The sequence below is a fragment of the Podarcis erhardii genome (genome assembly GCF_964252035.2).
Source record: "Podarcis erhardii genome assembly, chromosome: 5".
NCBI lineage: Eukaryota > Metazoa > Chordata > Lepidosauria > Squamata > Lacertidae > Podarcis > Podarcis erhardii.
The window spans coordinates 37101188-37123996 of record NC_138509.1 but is presented as its reverse complement, the minus strand read 5'-3'; the positions used below and the strand labels follow the sequence as shown (position 1 = coordinate 37123996).

The following is a 22809-nucleotide window of genomic DNA, read 5'->3' as shown; positions in this document are numbered from 1 at the left end:
TTTTCATAAAGCTGAGCACACCACCTAGTGGTAGCTTTTGAGATTTGCGCTTTTCATTTTGTTTGCATTTCCGCGTTTTCAACGCTGTCAAGGGTGCAGAAGGTATCAAACAGTAAACAGAATAAAAATCAAAATTCGAGAATTTGTGCTTTATCCGTTTCCCCTGACATCGTTTGGTTGACCAAAATGTTCATCTGCATACATGCATATACCTCCATTTACAGCTGTTCTGTGTTTTGAGGCAGGGTTGAGCACATGCTGTCTGGTGCTGAATTGTAATCAAAAACATCTGGAACGGACCAGGTTGGCAAAGGCTGTGGATCAGGATCAGGTTGTTAAATGGTTAATCCATCCCCTGTGGCTTCTCCTGACCCAAGCAATATTCATGTAATAGTGGGTTGACTCCTCTATGAGATCCACTCAGAGTAGACCCATTCCAATGGGTGGTCATGAGTAGCTTGTGCCCATTAATTTAAATGAGTCTTCTGGGAATAGAGCTTAGATACAACCTTAGTTTTCTCCCTCCCACGTTCTTGATGGGAGTGGAAAAGGCACTGCGGTTGCTGCAGGAGACCTATGAGTAATGATGAATGGTGAAAGTAGTTACCAGAAAAGGTAGAGACAGTAACCTAATTCTCGCTGAGGTAATAAACCTGTTTCTGTGGTCAGGTTCACTATGAACGCCCTTGGATAGCTCCAGGGCCCAGCACCTGACAGGACCCACCTGAGCATAGCTGTCAACTTTTCCCTTTTCTTGAGAGGAATCCTATTCGGAATAAGGGAATTTCCCATAAAAAAGGGGGAAAGTTGACAGCTATGCACCTGAGCTGATGCCAGCTAGGGTCCCTGGCACTAGGTGTCAGGAGGCCATTTTAAATTTCTCACAATGCTCTGGGATGCCCAACGTTGCATCACTAGGTAGCATGGTAGGACATTTAAAATAGTAGTTTCTCAGGGACCCACAGTCAGCGCTAGGTAGTCCACCTAAGTGGGCACCCCCACACTTTGCCAAGGGGCCCTATAACCCCGGAGCTGGTCCTCTCTAGGATGTACCACATCAGACTGCAGATGGTGCCTTATATGATGGAATGCTCTTCCGCCAAATCATGTTTCCTGCATACTGAATTCTAAATCCCACAGAAAGGGTTCAGGCCTAGCTCTCTCCTTGACATGCTTGTTTTCTATTTGAAGGGAATGGTTTCACATGGGGGATCATTCAATGAGATGTCGTGTCTAATCTGAATTGTTTCTGAGGCACAGGCTTAGGGCATGGTCAGAGGCAACATACCCTAGAATGTTTGAGCTAACCCTGTTCTGCAGATTCTGGGCACTTCCAGATTGTCACTACATTTGGCTGGGATTCAATCACATACAAACATGTTTAGGTTGTGCAATCAAAAAATCGTTTTGGCACTCTTGCACAACAAAACCACTCCTCTCCCCAAATATAGGTCACTTTGCAGTAAGGAAAGTGATGAGAAAATGCATTGGAAAGTGTGGGATAGCAACTGCTTGGCACAATATTATATAACCTCCCAGCAAACAAATCAGAACATATCCTCAGGTCATCTGGCCATGGTCTCTGATCAGTTATAATCAAACACTCACTTTGCTCTGTGGAAATGACCTTTTTGCACAGAAGAACAATGCTCAGAACTTTCCCAATACACTTTCCTTGCATCTCCCAGTCCTAAAACAGCAGCACTTAAATCTAAAATTAGAAGAAAGCTTAACTGGGCCATAACAAAACCATTGCTTTGCAAAGTAAATTCTTTGTGATTAAATTTTCCCAGAACAGTGCTGCAGTCCGCATTACAATACTTATTAGTGTTATCAGCAAAGCCTCATTTCCTGCATATTTAATACATTACATTTGTGTTTCTGAGAGTACACAATATATCTAGCCTAACAGAAAACACTATTTTAAGAAACAGTTTATTCTTCTAAATTTGTTTGCTGTGATGTTATAAAAATATTTTATCAGTGGTTTGTGTGTGTTTTTAAAGCTTCTGATTAGATTTCAATAACATCTCTTACAAAAAAAAGTAAAGGGGTTATAGACCTTAGATTAGGATTGCATATTTAAGATTAAAAGAAATTAGGCCTTAAATTTGGAATGCGGGAAGGTAAACAGTGTTTCCGTGCGCTGCTCTGGTTCGCCAGAAGCGGCTTAGTCATGCTGGCCACATGACCCGTAAGCTGTACACCGGCTCCCTCGGCCAATAAAGCGAGATGAGCGCCGCAACCCCAGAGTCGGTCACGACTGGACCTAATGGTCAGGGGTCCCTTTACCTTTACCTTAAAGCTCAAACAAGACTTCCTGCTTTGGATATCAGAGGCTTCTTTTGCATTTTAGAGCCACTGAAAACCAAAGCACAGGACAGGAGTAGTGTAGCAGAATAGAACAATGGGTTTACTGCTGCATCTGAAGATCTGCCACTCACAACCAGCCAGAATAAAAGAGCAGAGCAAATATTTCCTACTTCCCTTCCTTGCGCCAGCTCCAGGCTGCTGCAGCAGAGGTTCTGGGATCAGTCCCCTCTCCCAGTGGCGTAGCGTGGGGGGTGCAGGGGGGGCCGGCCGCACCGGGCGCAACACCTGGGGTTAGGGCAAATCCGCGGGTTAGGGGGCGCAAATCCACGGGTTAGGGGGCGCAAATTATTTGCCTTGCCCCGGGTGCTGACAACCCACGCTACGCCACTGCCCTCTCCAGAAAATGGCCTCTCCATCTCCTAGTCTCTCCCCCCCCCCAATGCCCCATTTGGGGTCACCCCATTTTGGCTGGCAGTGGCACTTTCAGCAGACTTTGGGGTGGGGGGTTATGTAGCCATGAAGCCATGACACCTCTGCCTCATCCTAACTCGCTCCAGCAGCACAAACCAGGGGTCAGGATTGCCCTCCACAATTTGCAACCATTGCAGCACAAAAACAGTTGTTTTTTAATCGTGTTGTTAGCAGTCCCCACTCAAATTAAATCCAGCTGGCTTCTTATTTTAAAGCCAACAGTTTTTCACAAGATGTCATATCAGTTTCACAGCTCAAACATTTTTTAAAAGTTGTGCCTGTTTCTGCTTTAATCACCAAAACGGGTGTGCTGGAAGATGATAACTCAGACAGTGTGTCATGCAGTATTTATTATAAAAGGTAAAGGAACCCTGGATGGCTTTTTGTACTTGTCTTTACATATCTCCACTTTCCTCTGTTTTTGCATCTTAAGCTACATCAATGATGCATAGGACCACCGTCTATGATGCAGCATTCTCTTATTTAGAAAATAAGTCTGATAATTATCCTCTTAAGTTTCCTCAAATGTGGCCACAATTGCCATTGGTGTTTAAAAAATAATAATAATACATATTTTATTTCTATGTGCTTTGACTACACCTGTGCTTTTGACGACGGTATTCTGTATAGCAGGCAAAATTTCAACAGGTAAAGCTTCCTTGCTCGCAGTTTTTTCGTGTCAGTGAAAATCGCACCTACAGAATTTGTGCCTGTTAGAAGCTCAGCAGGGCGCAGTGGGGGCGGGGGGGGGGACCGGGGAGGCAGGAAAGGAGGCAGATCAGAGGGCGCGACGGGCAGGACAAGAAAAGAAGCTATGGGGCGCGGGGCGGGGTTCGACGAAGGACTGAACCATCAGTTCTGCTGAGCAGCCACAGCTGAGCCCTGGCATCTCTGACATTTTATCCAATCGTAAGCCATGGCTGAGTGAAGCGATCCCGAGCGAGCAGCTCAAGGGGTCCCCGCAAGGCGACCGCCGATCAGTTCACAGGATCGCGCGCACGGATCCCTCCCCACGTGCTTTTCTCTCGCCTCCTGCCGCCGCCGCCGCGCACGAGACGTAGGGAACAAGGCGTCCCAGTGCCGCCCCGACTGCCAAACCCAAACGGACAGATAGTGTGGAAACCGTCGCGGCTTTCTCTGCCTCACCTTCTCCTGCAGCACCGGAGGATGCCCAGAAGCCCGGGAAGCACAGACGACGCTTGGATCTGGCCGCGAGAGGAAGGCAGCGAGCGAGCGGCGTCGGGGAACTTTCGCTCTCGGATCCGCGTTCATTCCAACTAGCCAATCTGCTGCTAACCAAGATCTTTCCTCCGCGGCGTCGGCGGCGCTGCGCGAAGCTCTTGATGCGCCCCTTCCAGGCTCAGGATCGAGTGCTTCCCCACGATGCTTCCGGGAGCCGCAGCCACGTCTCTGATGCAGTCGAAGAGGCGGCGGGGACCCAGTTCTCTGGGGCGCGCGGGTGGCGGCCATAGGAGATCGTCCTGGACGGCGCTCGGCGCCGGGAGCCCCTGTGCGCCCTCTGATGGAGAACGCCTCCAACGGCAGCCAGGGGCCCCTGGAGCCCCGGGCCCCTGGCGGGAATGGGGTGGTGCTAGGCCTCTGCTTGCTCTGGCTACTGGTTTTGAGCACTTTGCTGGGCAACGCCCTGGTCTGCCTGGCCATCGTCCGGTTTCGCCACCTGCGCGCCAAAGTCACCAACTGGTTTGTGCTGTCACTGGCCTCGTCGGACCTGTGTGTGGCACTGCTGGTCATGCCCTGGCAGGCAGTCACTGAGGCGGTGGGCGGGGTGTGGCTCTTTGGCACCCGTTTCTGCGACACGTGGGTGGCCGCCGACATCATGTGCTCCACAGCCTCCATCCTCCATCTCTGCATCATAAGCCTCGACCGCTACTGGGCCATCGCCAGCCCCTTCCGCTATGAGCAGCGGATGACCCGGGGCCTGGCCTCCGCCATGATCGCCCTGGCCTGGACCCTCTCTGTCCTCATCTCCTTCATCCCTGTCCAGCTCCATTGGCACAGAGTCGAGGAGCAGGAGGGGACTGACCTACAGTTGCCACGTTGTGACGCCCGGCTCAACCCCACATATGCCATCACCTCCTCCCTGGTCAGCTTCTACATCCCCGTGTCCATCATGATTGGCACTTACACAAGGATCTACCGCATCGCCCAGGCTCAGATCCGCCGCATCTCGTCTCTAGAAAAGGCCAGAGGGCTGGGCTTTGCGCAGGGGAAAGAGCCTGCCTCTTCGCTGCGCAGTTCGCTCTGCAAGGAGACCAAGGTCCTCCAGACGTTGTCCATCATCGTGGGGGTATTTGTCTGCTGCTGGCTGCCTTTCTTTGTCCTTAACTGCCTGCTACCCTTTTGCGAACTGAGGCCAGGCAGCGGGGTTTCTGGGCAAGCTCTCTGCGTCAGCCAGACGACTTTCCGCATTTTCATGTGGCTTGGCTGGGCCAACTCCTCGGTCAACCCAGTGATCTACGCTTTCAATGTGGACTTTCGGAAGGCTTTCAGCAGCCTGTTGGGCTGCCACCGCCGCCCTTGTTGGGCTCCAGGCAGGTCCGCCGTGGAGAGAGTCAACCTAAGCCACGAGCTAGTCTCCTATCACCACGACTCCTCCTCCCACAAGAGCGGAGGAGAGCCAGTTCCATCGCCTCTCCCCACCATTGCTGCCTGGCATCGATCCCTGCCCCACACAGTGAGCTCCCAAGGAGAAGGCGAGAGCAATGGAGGAAGCCTGCCAGAGAAAGAGATATGGTCCTCACGTCAGGCCGCTCAGAGGAGCAACAGCAAAAACCTTCACCTGCCAGCTTTGCTCCCCTCTGAATGTGAGGCTGTAGTATCTTTGGAGACTCTTGATCCCTTTGCAGAGATTACTGGGCACTAGAATCTTTACTGCCACATCCCAGCAGTATGTGGATGGAACCATGTAGTGGCCACAAAGGAACACAATCACATAAGAAGAGTCCTGCTGGTTCAGACTGAAGGCATATCTAGTCCAGCATTTTCTTTTCCCCCAATGGCCAACGAGATGTGAATAGGAAGCCCACAAACAGGACACGAGGCCTTTCGCTGTCTCCTACTGTTGTTCCCCAGTGACTGGTATTCAGAGGTGCACTGGCTCTGATTCTGGAGGTATCACATAGCTGTCAGAACTACTTATTTATTTCGGGATATCTATGCTGTCCAATCAACTGTGAGGATGGCTCACTTGTTGTTGGCATCTGTCTGACTTAGGAGACAATGTAAGAGTGCGCCTTCAGGGTAAAGCCAAACAGCTTTAGTCAAACAGAGTTACAGCTCCTGCTGTGGCTGTAGACATTGATATAGGAGAGACATGTTTGATTGCAGCTGGGACAGATGAAGGTGTCCAGTTTTGCTTCTACAGGTGCACCTTAGTGTTTCTCCTCTCTGTGCTCCACCCAGCGGTCATTCCTCCTCTGGTCATTGCTATGGATACACGGCCTGTCTGTCTGTCTCCAGGGGTTCACTATTACATGTTTAATAGCCACTGATAGCTCTATCTGCCATGCATGGCTTCTTCACAGTTGGGATCATGACCTAACTAAAATGGCAGGGCCCAATCACTTGGGACCCATCCATTGGCACCCAGCTCATATGGTTGGGTCCAGTGAAGTTTTGCATGTTTGATCAGAACAGAAGTCCTAGCGTGTGCAGTGGGTCTTATGCCTAGGTAAGTGTGCATTGGTTGGAGCCTTAGACATTACTCCTGAGTCTGCAACAATCTGCACGAAAGTTCTTTCCTGCATAACTGAGTAGCGATCTACTAGTCTTTCTCTTAGGGTGTATCTAGAGGCAATGGTAAGACTGAAGGTTGATTGTCTAACACAGGCTTCCTCAAACTCGGCCTTCCAGATGTTTTGAGACTACAGTTCCTATCATCCCTGACCACTGGTCCTGTTGGCTAGGGATCATGGGAGTTGTAGGCCAAAAACATCTGGAGGGCTGAGTTTGAGCAAGCATGGTCTAACACAAGAGCCATGATTCCCAACTCTGTGATGTGAGAGGAGCTGAAACAGATATTTAAGAAATTGAAGTACAGTGGTACCTCGGGTTAATAACTTAATTCGTTCTGGAGGTCTGTTCTTAACCTGAAACTGTTCTTAACCTGAAGCACCACTTTCGCTAATGGGGCCTCCTGCTCCCGCTGCACCTCCGCTGTTCTCATCCTAAAGCAAAGTTCTTAACCCGAGGTAATATTTCTGCGTTAGCAGAGTCTGTAACCTGAAGCGTATGTAACCCGAGGTACCACTGTATCTTAATGCATTCACCAGTCTTTGGAACAGGAAGCCCCCATGTGCAACACTTATCTGCCCCCACCCTCTTTCACTCTGCCAAGATATTGGTGCTGACATCATCCTGATCAGTGGCGGAGGAACCCTCTCTGCTGAGGGGCGGGGCAAATCGCCTGGTGACGCATGTGTGACGTCTGTAGGGACTGCGCACATGTGACGTCTGTAGGGACTGTGCCCGCGGCAGCCCATATGGTCACCACGCAAGCAGCAGCCCATACGGACGCCCGTATGGACACTGTGCACAAGCAGCAGCCCGTGCGGACCATGCAGGCATGGCAGCCTGTACGGACGCCATGCGAATGCGGCGTGAGCGGTGCCCACACCGACTGTGTGCGCACCCTCCATCACTCTACAGGTGGGGGAGGCAGCGGGCCATCTTGTCACTGCCCCGGGCACCCTCCGCACCCCCCTTTGTACACCCCTGATCCTGATTGCCCTAAGCACGGGGTGGGGAACGTTTGGCTCTATAGATGTTGCTTTCGATATTGTTGGACTGCAATTTCCACCCCAAAGCAACCAACTGTCATCTGTGCATGTGCAACAGCTGTCTCAAGTGTACACACCTCAGTTTCACTGCAAAGTGAATGTGGCTCACGTTTGCAAATGGGATGGCATCAAGATAGGTATGAATTTTGGCCAATGCCATGCGTACACGGCTTCAAGCACCAGCAGTGGGAGTGTGCTGGAGCTACAGTAAATGTGTACAAGAGCCTAAGGCTTTGATGGCACTGCGAGTTCCTGTTGTTGCAGAGCAGCTGTAGAAGGGTGGACGGGACTGAGAAAAGCATTATCATCTGCTTCATTACCAGGGATGTGAAGACAGATGGTTAATTGCATGTTTCTGTACATATATAAATATGTGCTTTGACATTATGGTAATGAGCTGTGTAAATTATGCCCAGGCGCAGTGCAGTAATTATTTCACATCTTACTGTGCTGCCCACAACTTTTAACAGAGCTGTACAATTTATAAGGTTAAATCTTCTTTGATGGTAACTGAATGTATAAATCAATGGAAGTTTATTTTTGCCTTCCTCTTGTATGTATGTTTAAAGCCCCCCAAGATCTCTATTAAAACAATACTCTACAAGTTATGTAAAATACATCATGTGGGGCACAGTTACCTAGCCCCTGTGCTTGTATTTAACAGGGCTTGCTCTGGGCTTAAAATATCATCTATTACATTGGTATTTAAGCTTGTATAGGCTGCTGTTCTATATTGGGATTATGCTGTTCAAAAGAAATGTGAAGCCAGTGGGGTTGCACAAGTTCTAATGAAGATATGATTATATGGGAAATGTAATTATTTGTTTCTCTTTTTTTATGGTACTGTTTGGCTCTCTGGAAAATGAAATCTTCTAGCAGAAATGCATAAGGGGGGAAAATCCAACTTGGCTATTAAAGAAAGGCTCTTTAAAATCTTGGTACAATTTTGCCAAAATGAACACTTCTTTCATTTGAATCCAGTGTAATAATACAGCTACATCAAACAGGCGTACTGTTTTCCTATCCTTTTGTCTCAGTGACAAAAATCATGTTGACAAGAACAGCCATAATCTCTATTGCCTCTAGATTTTGTAGCATTTGTGCCAGGTCACCAGATCAAGACTCATTACATGGTCCAAGCTCTCACACTGGTATATTGAGTTTTTTTAAAACACTCCAATCTAGCAAGGGAGCTGCTACAGATCTGTTTTTGAATTGGGAAATGCATGCATATAGTTTTCATAGATGGATTTCAGGCACCGTGGCTATCAAGGCTTGGAGGCAGAAGTCCAAGGTCCCACTCAGGAAAGTGAGTAGGAGATTGCCCAAACAGACCTACCACTTTTTGAATTAAGTCAGTAATGCACAAGACCAACTAAAGCAGAGGTGGGAAGACTTTGGCCCTCCAGATGTTGTCAATGGCTGTCTCATCCCTGGCTGTTTGCTATGGTGGCTGAATCTGATGGCAGCTGGAGTCAAACAACATCTGGAGGACCAAAGATGAGCTAACCCCTAGTTAATATGATGGGTTGCTGGTATATGGGAACCCCTGTGTGCCTCCAAATCTGCTCTGAGGACATGCAAGTGGCTGGATGGGGGAGAAGACAAGGTGGAAGTCCCCTGCACACATGGATTTCTGTTGCACAAGCGAGCAGACATCATTGGATGTCGCCCATTGTCTGTTTGAATGGACTTGATTTACATTTGCACAAGGAATGTAATATTAGGCCAGCAAAATCTTAACACTTTTTCCTGAGAAGGTTGTATTCAGATGAAACACAGTCAAGTCATTATGTAAGTAGTCAGTTGGATATATTTCACTAAATGTTTTATATAAATTATAAAGGATTAAAAGTACTTTGCAAAATTATTGCTTACCCCTACAAAAGTGGAAAAGATTGCTTTATGCATATTGCCAATTTTTCCATAAAATGAAGTCATGAATGCTGACTTTTATATCTGTTGAGTATAATTCTATACAGTTGACAGCAGTCTGAATGTATGATTGTTTTCTCAGAAATGCAAGTAGCAGTCAGATCACCAATATCCATTTTCTTGCAAAACACTTAGCTGAGGGTATGTACACATTAGTGGCTTAAACACAACAAGGTCACACACACACACACACACACACCATTTCCTATTACAGTACTCTTGGGGGGAAACCATTACAATTAAAGCAGAATTTGGTAGGTATACAGTACATTGGTTTGAAACAAAAAGGCTGAAATATAACAAAGTGAAAGCTAGCATGGGAATACAGAATATTAATCACTACAGAGCTGGGGGGAAATTACAGTTCTTCCTGGATGAATGAAAGTGCCATGAACTTTGCTAGCTTTAGATGCAACTGGCAGGCATTTTATATGCTCTCTCGGCCCAAAAGTGGAGATGAGTGATGCACCCCATAATCAAATTCGACTGGACTTAACTGCCCAGGGGTCCTTTACCTTTTACGTATATTTCTTCCAAATTAGTAGCACTGTGATTTTGAAAGTGAGCTCTACTTTGAGCAGAACTGAACTTACTATTATTATTACAGAAACAGAACTCTAGGAATAATTATCTAGACAGAGTTTCAATATGGGCCCCTAGGTTACGCAGCAGTATGGCTCATTATACCGTTCCAAAATAGCAGTGATCCTTAAGAAGAAACTGTGATGCATCCATCTGTTTCACTTGAGCTCCAAATGAACCTCTTGTCAAGAAACCTATCAACAGTTATGCCGTCATATCCCAGTATTCCCTCTTTTGGCCCCCAAAGTGCATTTGAACATAAAGCAGATATGTGATATTCATTACTAAACCGGGCACAAAGATGACAACAACTGGGAGTAAAAATAAAAGTCTTAAACGGTTCCCCATATCTGAGTTTTAGTAAAATGAGCTCATTGGCTGGATTATGTGACAACACATCCTCACAGCTAGCAAATCTGTTGGGTAACTTTAGGTCAGTCATTATCTCTTAGTCCATGTTACCCCACAGGCAGAGGTCGGGGCTAGCCAACCGTGGTGAGCAGTGAGTGTCCCGGGGGTTGGGGCGGCGATATCACACCCCCTCAGGGATGACACCTGGGGCGGACCGCACCCACCACACACCCTTCCTCCGCCAGTGTCCACAGGGTCATTGTGAAGATAACGGGTGAGGAGAACACTACTCCAACCTCTTTTGGGGCGGGGGGAGAGTAGGGGGAGACCCACATTTGCAGTTTGCATCTCCCCTGCCGAGAGCCTGAGGATCCCGTTACTGCTTCTCTCCACCTGGCCTAGGGCGGGGCCTGACTGGCCTCATAAGGACTGCTGCTGAGGCTGCTGTCCAGCACGGACTGGGGTATTGGGGGGAAAGTTTCATAGGGAGATTTTGCTGTTGTTACGGATATTAACTTTTTGTATCGTCGTTTTTATGTGGAAATGGTCCAGTTTGGTTATGTAGTTTTTAATGTGTTTTATTTATTTTTAGGACCACTTTGCTATGTTTGTAATTATGCAAATCTTTTCGTATTGTAAGTCGTCTTGAGCATTGTTTTAACTGTGGAAAGGCGGCATACAAATAAAATGATGGTGGTGATTACCAAAGAAGAAGAAGAAGAAGAAGAAGAAGAAGAAGAAGAAGAAGAAGAAGAGAAAGTCAAGTGAACATTAAAATGCTCCCTACGCATGATCTGGATCAGGCCCCCATGCTGGCAATTTGAAGAAGAACAGAAGTCAAGTGTAGCTTCTCCCTCATCACCTTGATTGGGGTCTGATTATGTGCAAACAGTACAATGGATATTTTGACACATTTTCTCAACTGTGCCACGTTGCACACCCTCAGTGGGATTCTCCTGCAACCGTGTAGAACTGCCACACCTTCCACTGCAAGGCACACATTTTTTCAGAGCAGACTTTGTAGTAAGCACTGAAAGAGTTTGCTGGCAGTTCTATTTGTTTTTTGCTAGAACATTTTTACTCCACTAATTTTGGCCGTCATTTGAATCACCACACCATAGCGAGCGTGTTTACATTTTGTTCGATATCTTCACAGCTTGCTAGGTCTGTGGGAAGAAAAGAACAGGCTGTGAATACTGTATACCTCCACCTCCACATTCATCCCTGTCATTCTCCCTGTTCCTCTCTCCTGATTCACCTCCACATATGTTCATCCTGGTCATGCAAATAAACTTCCTAGTTTCTCTACCAACACAGTGTTCCCATGCATTCTGACACCTGTGCATTGCTCCAGCAGCTGTCCTGAGCATCTATTTTGGTAGAAGGAAGAACATTCCTCAGCTGTCTAGATGATGATGATGATATCACCTTGTGTTGGGATGGAGAACCTGTGGCCAGCTGTTGTTGGAGCCAACTCCCATCAGCCACAGTCAGGGATGTTGAGAGTGCGCACCAGAAAATCTGGAGAGTACTAGAGTCCAAGCACATGATTTAACACACAAGCTACAATTCCCAGGATTATCTGAGGGAAGCTATGCCCTTTAAATGTGCATTAAATGTATGCTGTGGATGTGACCTTGGTGACTTTTCTGGTTGAAGTGAGACTTGAAGGACAGTGTCCCCAGCTGACAATCTTAGTTCATTTTGGAGCAGTCATACTAGCAGGAAGTGAAAAATGAAATTGTTTGTTAGTCATAGCTCGTTTTTGGAGAACCTCATTAGCCTCCCATTTTTGTTATGTTTACACTAAGGAACTGTGGGTTCTTGGTCACTATCCCATCCTCAGTCCATACCCTCTTCAAAATAGCCTCCTCATATTGTTGGCTGCTTTGGGGGGACAACATATGGCTTTTAAAAACAAAAGAAGAGTCCTACTGGATTAGGCCAAAGTACCATCTAGTTCAGCATCCTGTCATAGGACCCAACCAGGGGCCTTTAGGAAGCTCACAAGACCTGAGTGCAACAGCAACTATTTGTCTATTGGAAAGCTTGTCATCTGATTGGTGGCATCTACAAATCCCCATGTTACACATAGCACTCTGAAACCCTGTTAATCAGCTGCTCATCGGTGAGGCTTTAAAGCACTGCACAAGGCTGTCTGCAAGTGCCACACTGAGTGGGCTGGTCACCTAACATTGTTACGTGATGCCAGATGATTAAGAGCTGAGCAGCCTCCATGCTGAACTTGGCCTTTGGGGCAAAGCCAGCCACGGTAGTGGATTCTAAGTAGAAATGAATGTAAAAAGCAACACAATCAAGGTTAGCATTAAAGCCATATGAAAATTGGACTTGCAAGGACAGATTTCAGTGAACGGCATTACACCTTTGGAAAGCTTTGTTTTCATTCTCAGAGAAATCTATCTGTTCCCAGTAGCTGAGCTCCTGAGAGTGCAGCAGAGATTCTCAGAACAGTGTAGTCCTGCTTTGAAAGCTAACCATAGTTATCACCCCTGTCATTATGAGCTGCTTCATGTTCAAGCCAGTGTGGTGTGCTAATAAATCCTTTGGTTCAGAAGCTTAAGGTAATTGTCTCAGAGATTTCAGTTACACGCAGGATGATAACTGTGTGGTGTATTTCAGGCTGAAAACGACCTCTTTCTTCCCTAGATCAATGCATTTTCATTCTATCCAAGTCCTATTTCCACAGTGTGAGGCAGAAGCCGCTCATGTTCTAAATCATTTTTGGTATGCAAGTGATATAAGAAAGTGCAGTTTTGCATCCCAATGAAGGCTGGGATTGCCTACCTTCTGGCTATTATGATTGCCAGTAAGCTGCATCAGGGAAGTTGGCAGAGGCTTGAGTTCTGGTTTGATAGTGTCATAGATCTAGAGTATCAGAGTCTGTTAGTGAATAGGAGAAATTAATAAACACTAGTATTTACATAATACTTGAGATATGAGGGGGAAATAGAAGCTGCAGAACTGTGCCAGACAATTAGCAAATGAGCCTGGCCAGGCTCGTTAAATGCAGAGCTATTAAGGAACAATGGGGAACCAGTATTTAGCCATTTAGGGTCATTGGCAATGGAAAAGAACTGTCCCCCTCCCCAACCAGGAGGTGGTGTGTATGTGTGTGATGTCACAGGAAAATTTGTCCTTTTTGAAATCTAAAGGTATTCCGGAAAGAAACAGGAAATACGCAAAACCATCTTGGCACTGGCTGGAAGAGGTTGCACTGAGAAATTGGGAGCCATGACTGACCACTGCTTTGGACCCAGCCTTGCTGAAGCTATGAGAGGGGCAAGGAGAGACACTCTTGGGATATAATGTTCTGCACCCCATCCATTGAAGGTACAAAATGAACCATATTTCTTAAAAGACACTAGCGTCCGCTGTGTCTTGATTTTTCCAACAGAAACACAACAGTGGGTGATCTCCTGGAACCTCCAGGAATTTGGCTACCCCCTTGGCAGAGATTAAGGATGGTGTGCAACCTTCCTAGCAGTATGTTTACTCAGAAGTATGCTTCAATGGGATTTTCTCTCAGGTAAGTGGTTCAATCCAATGCACACACTCCTGGAAGTAAGTAAGCTCCATAGAACATAATAGTGCATTGTCCTTCTGAGTAATTATCCTTAGGGTTTCACTGTAAGGATCTGAAATAGAAAGCTCTTGCTCCAAAACTCGTGTATGTTGCAGACCCACTAGAGATGCGAGCCACATTTTTCCTGCCACAGCACTGTAACTGCAGCATGAGTGACCCCTGCCTTAAAGGGAAGCTGTGAGCAATTCTGAAGCTTCTCCCACAGACACTGTATATTAATTATATAGACTCAGTAAATGGAAGGGAATCAGGATCATGACAGAAAACCTCTTCTTGCCCTCCAAACATAAAGCTTATACATGTATAAGCTATTTGTGGAAAGGCTCTGTGTATGAACAATCTACGTGTCGTCTGGTACTATTCAGTCAGATTGCATGGAGAAATCCTACACAGAGAGTGAATTCTAAGATTACCTTTGCACATTAATCTCATTTATTTATGTTGGTTTACATTTTTAACTGATCAGAGCCTGAACACTTAGAGCAGCGAACAACTTCTCACAACAATTAATTTCAAGTAATCAGAATACTCAGTATTTCACGTCTCGTGCCCTTTTCAGATGTTCTAAAAAAAAAAAAAAAGACTCTTCAAAGAAAAAGGTGTAAGAAACCTCTCAGGATCCACTTTCAGTAGCCCCTGCACTACAGTATTAGAAGAGAAGTCATCCCTGCTTTTTAAAAAAATGGCCACTAGGTGTCTCCTTTATGCTGAAAAATGGATTATTTGCTCTTTTGAATAGCTGATGAGACTATGAAAATAGCTCCTGCAGCCGTTGTATTAAATCTGCTGTGTTGCAAAAGGGGGGGGGGAATGTAATTATTTAACAATATTTATTTAAAATATGTATACCTTTCTTTTCCATACACATTCGAAAGAAATTCTACAACTAACACCATAAAATTCCATTATGACTGATTTATAAGTAAACCACCAGTTCAGACACTTCTACCACGCATGAAACTTTTAAAATTAAAGAAGAACTATCCATCTCTCTCAAGCTGTCCCCCCCCCCTTCAAGGTCACTGACATGCTACAAATGAGCAACACTGCTATGTACGGGCAGACTAGCACAATGTTTAATCAGCTAGCAACTTCAGCATGCTTATTTACAAGGCTGCATTGTAAAATAATAATAATAATAATATCAACTGCAGTAGAGATTATTTTTTTTAAAAAAAAAATTAGCAGTCACTGAGCTTCAAGCTCTGTAGGCTTCCAACAAATTACCTTTGCAACATAAAAGATTAACTGAAAAGGCTTGATCTTACATTTTGTGTGACTGTGTTCTGTACAATTTTATTCAATTTGGTTGTAGTCGTGTACCAGCAAAACAACATCTTATGTACTCTCTCTCTCTAAAAGTGGTACAAACTTAAAGGGATAGTTGATTTCATTGCTCCAAACTTTCGGCAGACAGTTGTCATTAAAGTTGTGTTGCTTTGGCTCCTTGACAGTTAAATTCATTTTTGAGGTGTTAGGCAACATTACAAAACAAATGGCTGTAGTCTAAGCAAATGCAACGCTTTCGCCTACAAGGAGCAGAACCTGCCATGGCCATCTTAATAGTAAGAACTATTTGAATGGGTACCGTGAATGATCATTACTTTGCAATAGAGCTAATGCTGTAGAGTGATTAAATTGAACAGAGCAGATAGTGGAGGCTACTGTGAGATGAGCAGTAATAAATTCTGCCAGTGAGTATTGGGATCATTTTATTTAGCTATTCAGTACGTTGCCTATAAATACATAAAGAACAGAACATGATTGCTCTTTGTCGAGAGGTTTGTTTTCTGGATTCTCCTCTTGCTCTGTGTGTGTGTGTGTGTGTGTGTCTGTGTGTCTCTGTGTGTGTGTTTGCATGCATAAGACTGGGGAGGGGCATCGGCTGTGGCTGGACCCTACTGGACTGTTGATAACACATGCATGCTTAGTACAGTTCTCTAACAGAGACTACAGTTACATGCAGGCTTGCAGTTTTCCTGGAGAGCTCTCTGCCTCTTGCAATGAACTGTAAGTATAACCGCCAGAAGGAGTGGGGGGGGGGATTAGTACTGGAACTGTTTAATTTAGCTTGGTGACAAGTTTGGGGATCCTCCCATGCGGTTTCTTTGGTGCTGCAATAAGCAAAAATATTTGTTTTTTGCACCATGAAACCAGTGATCTCACATCCAAATTAACCAACAGATTCATTATGTCTTAAGAGCAGCACCAAACTGGAGAGATGGTTTTGCATTTGGAAAATGCATGAAAGAAAACCTGGAAAGCAGGAAAGAAATTGGGAGTTTGAAATGTCTTTGTTAAAAGCAGGACGGGGGCATGGAGAAGAGAGGAAGGCAGCAGTTGAAAAGAGCACTTCAACGAAACCTTGCTATCACTTTTCTGGTATCATAGAAAGAAATCTGATAGATTTCTAACAACACAATCTTATATGTGTTTACTCAGACGTAAGCCAATTGAGAACAACGGTGCTTACTCTGAATGCATCTTAAACGAATTTGTGTTTGTTTGTTAATGTTGTCATAATGTTGTCAGGACAATCCCTTTAACCACATGGATGGCACTCAAACAGGAATGCAACTCCTCTGTTGAATGTAGACAGGGGTGGCTTTTCTACTTAAGATTGCCAAGTTTTTAGTCTTTCTCTGTGTAAAACAAAAGATGCAGAGGAGTTTTGCTTACTACCAAAATCCAGCACCATTGATATAACTGCATAAAAGCTATTGGGTATCCCAGGGGGTGCTGTTAGGAACACAAAATACCAGGTTGGCACACATGCATAACAAACATAACAAGTGTCTGCTTTGTACAGAGGGTAGGTACTGGAGGCGTTACCCACTGCTGAGGGTCACACAGTGAGTTAAAAAGAATTTTATGCCAGTGAAGGTTTGAGAATTCGAGATAAGAAGAATGCATTGCTTGCAATGAGCTATCACTGCTCATCTTTATCTGCCCAGTGTGTGTCCACAGCTGACTTATATCTCTCTCCTCTATAGGACTTTGGGAATGTAGAGGGCCCCTCACCTGAGATTCTATCACGGATGCTTTTGAATGATAAATGTCAACAGCTCCCCTGACTTCAGGAAATGAGGCTCCCCCAAACCCTTCCGCTCACCCTTCTCTTCCTGAGCTGCCTGGAAGGCACCACCGGCAGGAAGATCAAAGAGAGCAGCGAAAAAGTGAAGCCCGCTTCCTCGCCATGGACACAGTCTGGACAGTTCTCCACCCGTGACAAACACCTGTGCAGTTGGCAGGTGATCTCTGGCGAAGAAGCCACCGAACTCCTGCTCAGCTGCCACCAGCCTGGAGAGGAGGGTGGGAAGAGGCAGCAATGTGTCTACCGGGGCCAGCCAGAGCTATGCGCTGCCTACAGCTCCAAAGGCCGCCAGTTCTGGAAGCAGATCCTGGGCAAACTCCGCAAGAAGCAGCACCCATGCCAGGACGGCAGCCCGCTCAAATCCCGGCTTTGCAGTAGCAAGAAGGGGACTTCGGAAGCGCAGCTACACCTGGTGCCCACCGCTCCCGGCACTGACGCCCCGGGGGCCACTGAGGGGACTGCTAAAGGTAAATCCAAGGGGAAAGGCCGTGCCAAGGATGCGCCAGCCCCACAGAAGCCACCTCAGGCGCCTAGGAATAGGGCAATCAGCAGCCCAGCCAAGGCGGAGGCCCCAGCCAAGCGAAACAAAGAGGGGAAGAGGAAAGGAGGCCCCGGCTCCTCAGCGGCCCCAACCCAGCCCTCCAGCATGCAACCTACATCGGTCGCAGGAGGCACGGAGCAGCCCACAGAGCTCAATGCAGGCGTGGTCGAGGCCTACTGCGAAGAGAAGTGGCATTCGCTATGTAACTTCTTTGTGAATTTCTGGAACGGCTGAACCTGGAGAATTGGGAGAAGGGTGGGGCACGGGGTGGGGGGGAGGGTTAAAGGCAAGGGGGGTTAAAGGCAGAGTATACAGCAGACAGCCTAGGTAGAGATAGTGTTGGAAGGAATGAAGGCAAATGTGGTGGTTTGGGATGAGGGCAAAATGGAGGCAGGGGTGAATAGAGTCAAGTGGGATGGGAGTTTTTGAGCGCCAACAGAGCGTGGGTGAAGATTTGAGGAAGGGGAGGCAGGATGCGGCGGTTGTGCTTTTATGGGATGTATAACTTACTCATTCCTACTAATCCTGCAGCAGCTGCTAACAAAGTGGCTGAGGGTGTGCACTAGAAAAAGGTAGGTTAAGATGAAAGACACATTGTTCCTTCCATGCTAGATGTGCTCCAGCTGTTAAGTAAACTGTCCTGTTGCATCAGGCTGTTTATTCCCTACCCACAATCAAGTAGCTAATTCTCAGCTAATAAAAGATATTTGGCTTTGCCATGTCTAAAAAATAATCGCAAGGTTCTTTCTCTAACACAATGGATGCTACTGGGCGTAATTACATTAATGATAATAATAAATGAAATTATTTTACAGCAACCTGTGCTTGTTATTTCATTACACAGTGTCAAAATCTCTATCAGTATCAATGCTATCACATTTTACAAACTTTTATTTAACGGTATGTATTTTTTAAATGTGTTTGTATCCCTCCAAAGCAGTTTCCTGGGGAAACTGTGTATTGTGTGTGTGCGTGCACACACGGGCGCACACACCCACCCACCAGTTTTAAATTCACTGTTCTAGCCTTCCATCTTAATGAATCTAGCCATTGATGCAGAGTGACTTGGTTGAATTTATGTACCACCCTATTGTCAAATGTTTGAAATAGCTAAGAGCCAGTATTTATGGGCCAATAGAAGGGTCACCATAATAAGCTATTGCTTTCTGCGTTCCACCTCCCTTGCACTGTGGAGCCTCTGAGAAGTACTAAAGGAGACCTTCGTTCTGTTAGGTAGGGTGTGTTTTTTCTCCCACTCTCAGTCAGATTCTTCTTCTTCCACAACATAATCGGTCAAAATGTTCTTGACGCACATAGTTTGTATCACAGTTGCTGGGATTTATGCTTAGAGCCGTGGCAGCAATTTTATCAACAGACTGTTCTAACTTTTATCAGAGCTCTTGCTACTTCACATAGCCCATTTCACACTGGTTACATAGAGCACAATAGTTTTGCTTATCATACAATATATATATATATAGGACATAGTTCCCGCAGTCTATCCAAAGAATGTCACTTTCTCTCAAGGGAAGCCTAGCGATTACATTTTAAACCTTGCCTTTAAAAAGCTTCTATCCAGTGGCAAATTCCAAGAGAGATCAAGCTCTCAGAATTTGCTTTCAATATTACGGTTTAGGACTGTTCTGTACATGCAGCTGTAGAACATGGTCAACTTTCCCTGAGACTACAGCACTGAACATTGCAAGCCGGGAGCTACCTAAAAACTTGCCCTGTTTTGATTGGGAGAATGGTGCTTGCATTTACACATATGTGCCAATTTTTCCTTTTCACTTAAGCAGATGCTGAAAAACAAATACGAGGATGATAAATGGGAAGAGGTACTGCTTTCTATAGTAAAAGAACAATTGGGAAAATCTTGGAGGGTAAGAATGTTGATCTTTGTTCTAAAAGCCTTGAAGGGAGACTTATATTTGCCGCCTTCTACCTGAGGAATTTTAAGAAAAAAAATCTAAGGAGCTTATGTTTCAATGAGAGACAAACACATAAAATAAGGAAAGAATAACGATAATGAAAGAATAAGGTAATCAGAGAGGTGTTGTTTTTTTTAATGAGCTTGACATAACAAATGGGGCTTTTTATCTTGGCAGTTTCCACGACATAAAAGTAGGAGCCCCTTGAGACAAGAAGGGTCCAACTTCACAATCAGGTGATCAGTTTTGATTTTTCAGAAGTGATACAGAAGTGGATAGCATCCGAGCTTGGATAATATGCCATAAGCCAGAGGTTTTCAACCTTTTTGAGTCCTTGACCAACTACATTCTTTCTGCAGCACCCCTGTGGGGATCAGAAGCCCAGTTATGTCACCCCTTGCCTGCAGAGCTGGCAGCTCCTCACCCATCCCTTGTGGAGGCTCCCCTCAACCTCCTCTCTTCTCCCCTCTCCTTGAGAGGCCTCTGGGCAGCCGCAGCTGCCGCCTCTGGTCTCTGAGCTGCCCCACCCCCACCCCAAAGAGAGGTGCCTCCTCCTACTGCCCCACAGGGGCCTGGGAAGCATCCCCTGGCCAGCCCCAGAGGCACCATTCACCTGGGGAGCTTGTAGGCAGGGATGCTGCAACAAACAGCTGTGCAAGCCTTTCAGAGGCAGAGATGTGAGAGGGCATCAGAGGAAGGGAGGGAAGGAAAGAGGGGTAGAGGCCGGTGTTGCCGCAGCACCCCTGACCATTGTTCAAGGCACCCCAGGGTGCCACGGCACACTGTTTGAAAACCACTGCCCTAAGCATTTCACCTAGCACGTTGCATTTCATGGAAAGTAACATGTTCCAGTACTGTGGAGATACTTGTGCCTGTACAGAATCTTAAATGCTGAAGAATGAAGACGCTTGGGGGCTTCTGTGGAACAGAAACTATTCCAGCTTCACGGTACTACCACCACATGGGTAGACAGGCTGTACCCATGGGGGCACCCAAAAAAAAGCTCGAAATAGCTAAAAGTTTAGAAACTATCATAAGGAAGCAGCCGCAGGCATGTATAAAGCTATGCAAATGACTGCAGGAAGCTGTTGCTAGGTAACCTGGGCCTCCACATGAATAGTGAAGGATAGCTGGGGGCCTGTTTGCAGTTTGACGGTTGCAAACCCCAGAGATAGCTGGTCATGTGACACTGTTTAGGCAGCACCCCCCCTCCCCAAATCTTTGATCTATTTGTTCTTTTGTTCTTGGGAGCAAGAAGCACAATGGGAATGATTGGGCCCAAGGCCCCACACTGGGTGCTGCTGAGGCACCAAAATGTTTGAATCAGAAAAGAGGATGGTGAAGAAGTTGCTGGAGCAGCAGTGGAGAGAGAGAGAGAGAGAGAGAGAGAGAGAGAGAGAGAGAGATGCGCATGGAAGAAGAAGCTTTTTTCACCTAAGGGAATTTATAGCTCTCATTTAAGTTCCCTTTTAAACACCTCAACATTTTTCATCTTCTCCACCTCATAAGGCTGACCTTTAGTAAATACTGTTTCGGGAGCTCTGACATGAAATGAGTTTACATGAAATTAAGTGCCATTGTTTCCCCTGCCCCAGCAATGTGGATATTCTTACTTTTGTTTACTCTTGCCCGTTTACTCTTGACCTCAGGGTTGTGGGTTCGAGCCCTATGGCGAACCAAAGATTCCTGCATTGCAGTGGGTTGCACTAGATGACCCTTGTGGTCCCTTCCAGCTGTACAATTCTATGATTCTATGATTTGATACACATGCTAGAGATGTGCTCGGCCATTTGTCTGAACATGGAAACACTATCATGGGTGGTGGAACAGGGACACACACACACACCCCTACTGCTTTCAACATCCCTCTGTGCATCACATCTCACATTCAGCCCTTGACCTTTCCATGTTGAGCAAGGGGGTTGTGTTTGCTTGACCTCCATGGTATGTCGGGAAGGTCTACAAGGGTAGAAACCACCCCCCTCAACCTTCCCTGAACAGCACAACAAAGTATTGGGACTATGATAAATGTGAAGATTTCTGGAGTGGGGCTTGTGTGAGCGCCCTTGCTCCCGTTAAGCCTTATTTCAGGATGCACCACAACTTTATGACATCACATTTTCTCTCTCCTTTGTCAAGCAACAGGTGACACTGCATGTTCCTCTATCTGCTAGAATACAGAGAAAGTTGCAAAGTTAATGGCATCACATTACAAGGTTTCCCTTACTAAAAGCTCCTGTACAAAGGAAGAGGATGGTGAGACATGAGGCTGTGGTTTTTTGCAAGAGTCGCGCAACCAAATATAACATGTTTGGACCAAAGATATAACTCAGACTCACTATGGAAGCCGTTTAGATGAAAGAAACATTTTGAAAACTTGCCTTTAGTTATGTAGTGAAGAACATTAAGTATGATTGATTACCGGAGTTAATTGAAACTGGTTGGAAAGTGATTCTTTTTTTCTTTTTTTTACAAGCATGTTAAATAACCTGTGATTTTGGAGAAAGATGCCACAAAATTCAACCAACCTTTCAAAAGAAAAAGAGCTTGACATTTGACCATTGATGTATTTTCTTTCTCACTCTTGTAGTAAATAAATTTGGTCTGAAGTGCAATAGTTCAAATTCATTTATACCAGTCTAACACAGATGGTACCTGCCTGGGCAAAATTGTAGAAAAGTGGATCTAGTTCATTTCATATTTGAAAAGAAACTTTAACTATAATGTTCATGCATATAATTTATTTAAATAATAATTTGCATAGTTATATTACTGTACAAAGAAAACTAAATTAAAATTATATATTGGGTTTTTTTCAAAAACAAAACCCAAGCCCTGATACAAAAGCAGACTAGAAAGCTGAATTTTTAAATGTACAAGAGATTGCTTCTCATTTAACTTTGCTCTCTATTGCTCTACGGCTGCTTTTCTGAAACACAGAACAGCGGGTGAGGTGGGGGGAGTATAAAACAATAGGCATTTCCATGGCAGGCTTTCCTTACTAAAACAAGTTACTTCATTCATTTTGGATTTCTAAGGATTTTATGTTTAAACACCACCAAGGCTTTTCAGCTGGAAATGCTAGAGCCTGGAGCTAATTCTCTTGCCCCCCACAAACATTTCATTATTGAAAAGAATCTCCAAAGCAAGATCCTGTATAAAATATTAAACAGCTTTGGAAATAATTT

General features: G+C 45.6%; 1 protein-coding gene and 1 pseudogene across 2 annotated transcripts; both read left to right on the top strand.

Moving 5' to 3' along the window:
- The first annotated feature begins 3162 nt into the window (after positions 1 to 3162).
- LOC309342956 (D(1)-like dopamine receptor pseudogene) lies at positions 3163 to 5858 on the top strand (annotated as a pseudogene). The gene has a single exon. The product of its transcript is annotated as a D(1)-like dopamine receptor pseudogene (transcript).
- Positions 5859 to 15911: 10053 nt separating this feature from the next.
- On the top strand, positions 15912 to 18508 carry FGFBP3 (fibroblast growth factor binding protein 3). Its single transcript, XM_081862053.1, has 2 exons — positions 15912 to 16065; positions 17049 to 18508. Exon 2 carries the CDS (start codon positions 17139 to 17141, stop codon positions 17922 to 17924), a length of 786 nt encoding a protein of 261 aa, XP_081718179.1. The 5' UTR covers positions 15912 to 16065; positions 17049 to 17138; the 3' UTR covers positions 17925 to 18508.
- The last annotated feature ends 4301 nt before the right edge of the window (positions 18509 to 22809 follow it).

What these genes read in the sequence shown, in the direction of transcription:
- FGFBP3 (XM_081862053.1), top strand. Translation starts at nt 17,139, where the DNA reads ATGAGGCTCCCCCAAACCCTTCCGCTCACCCTTCTCTTCCTGAGCTGC.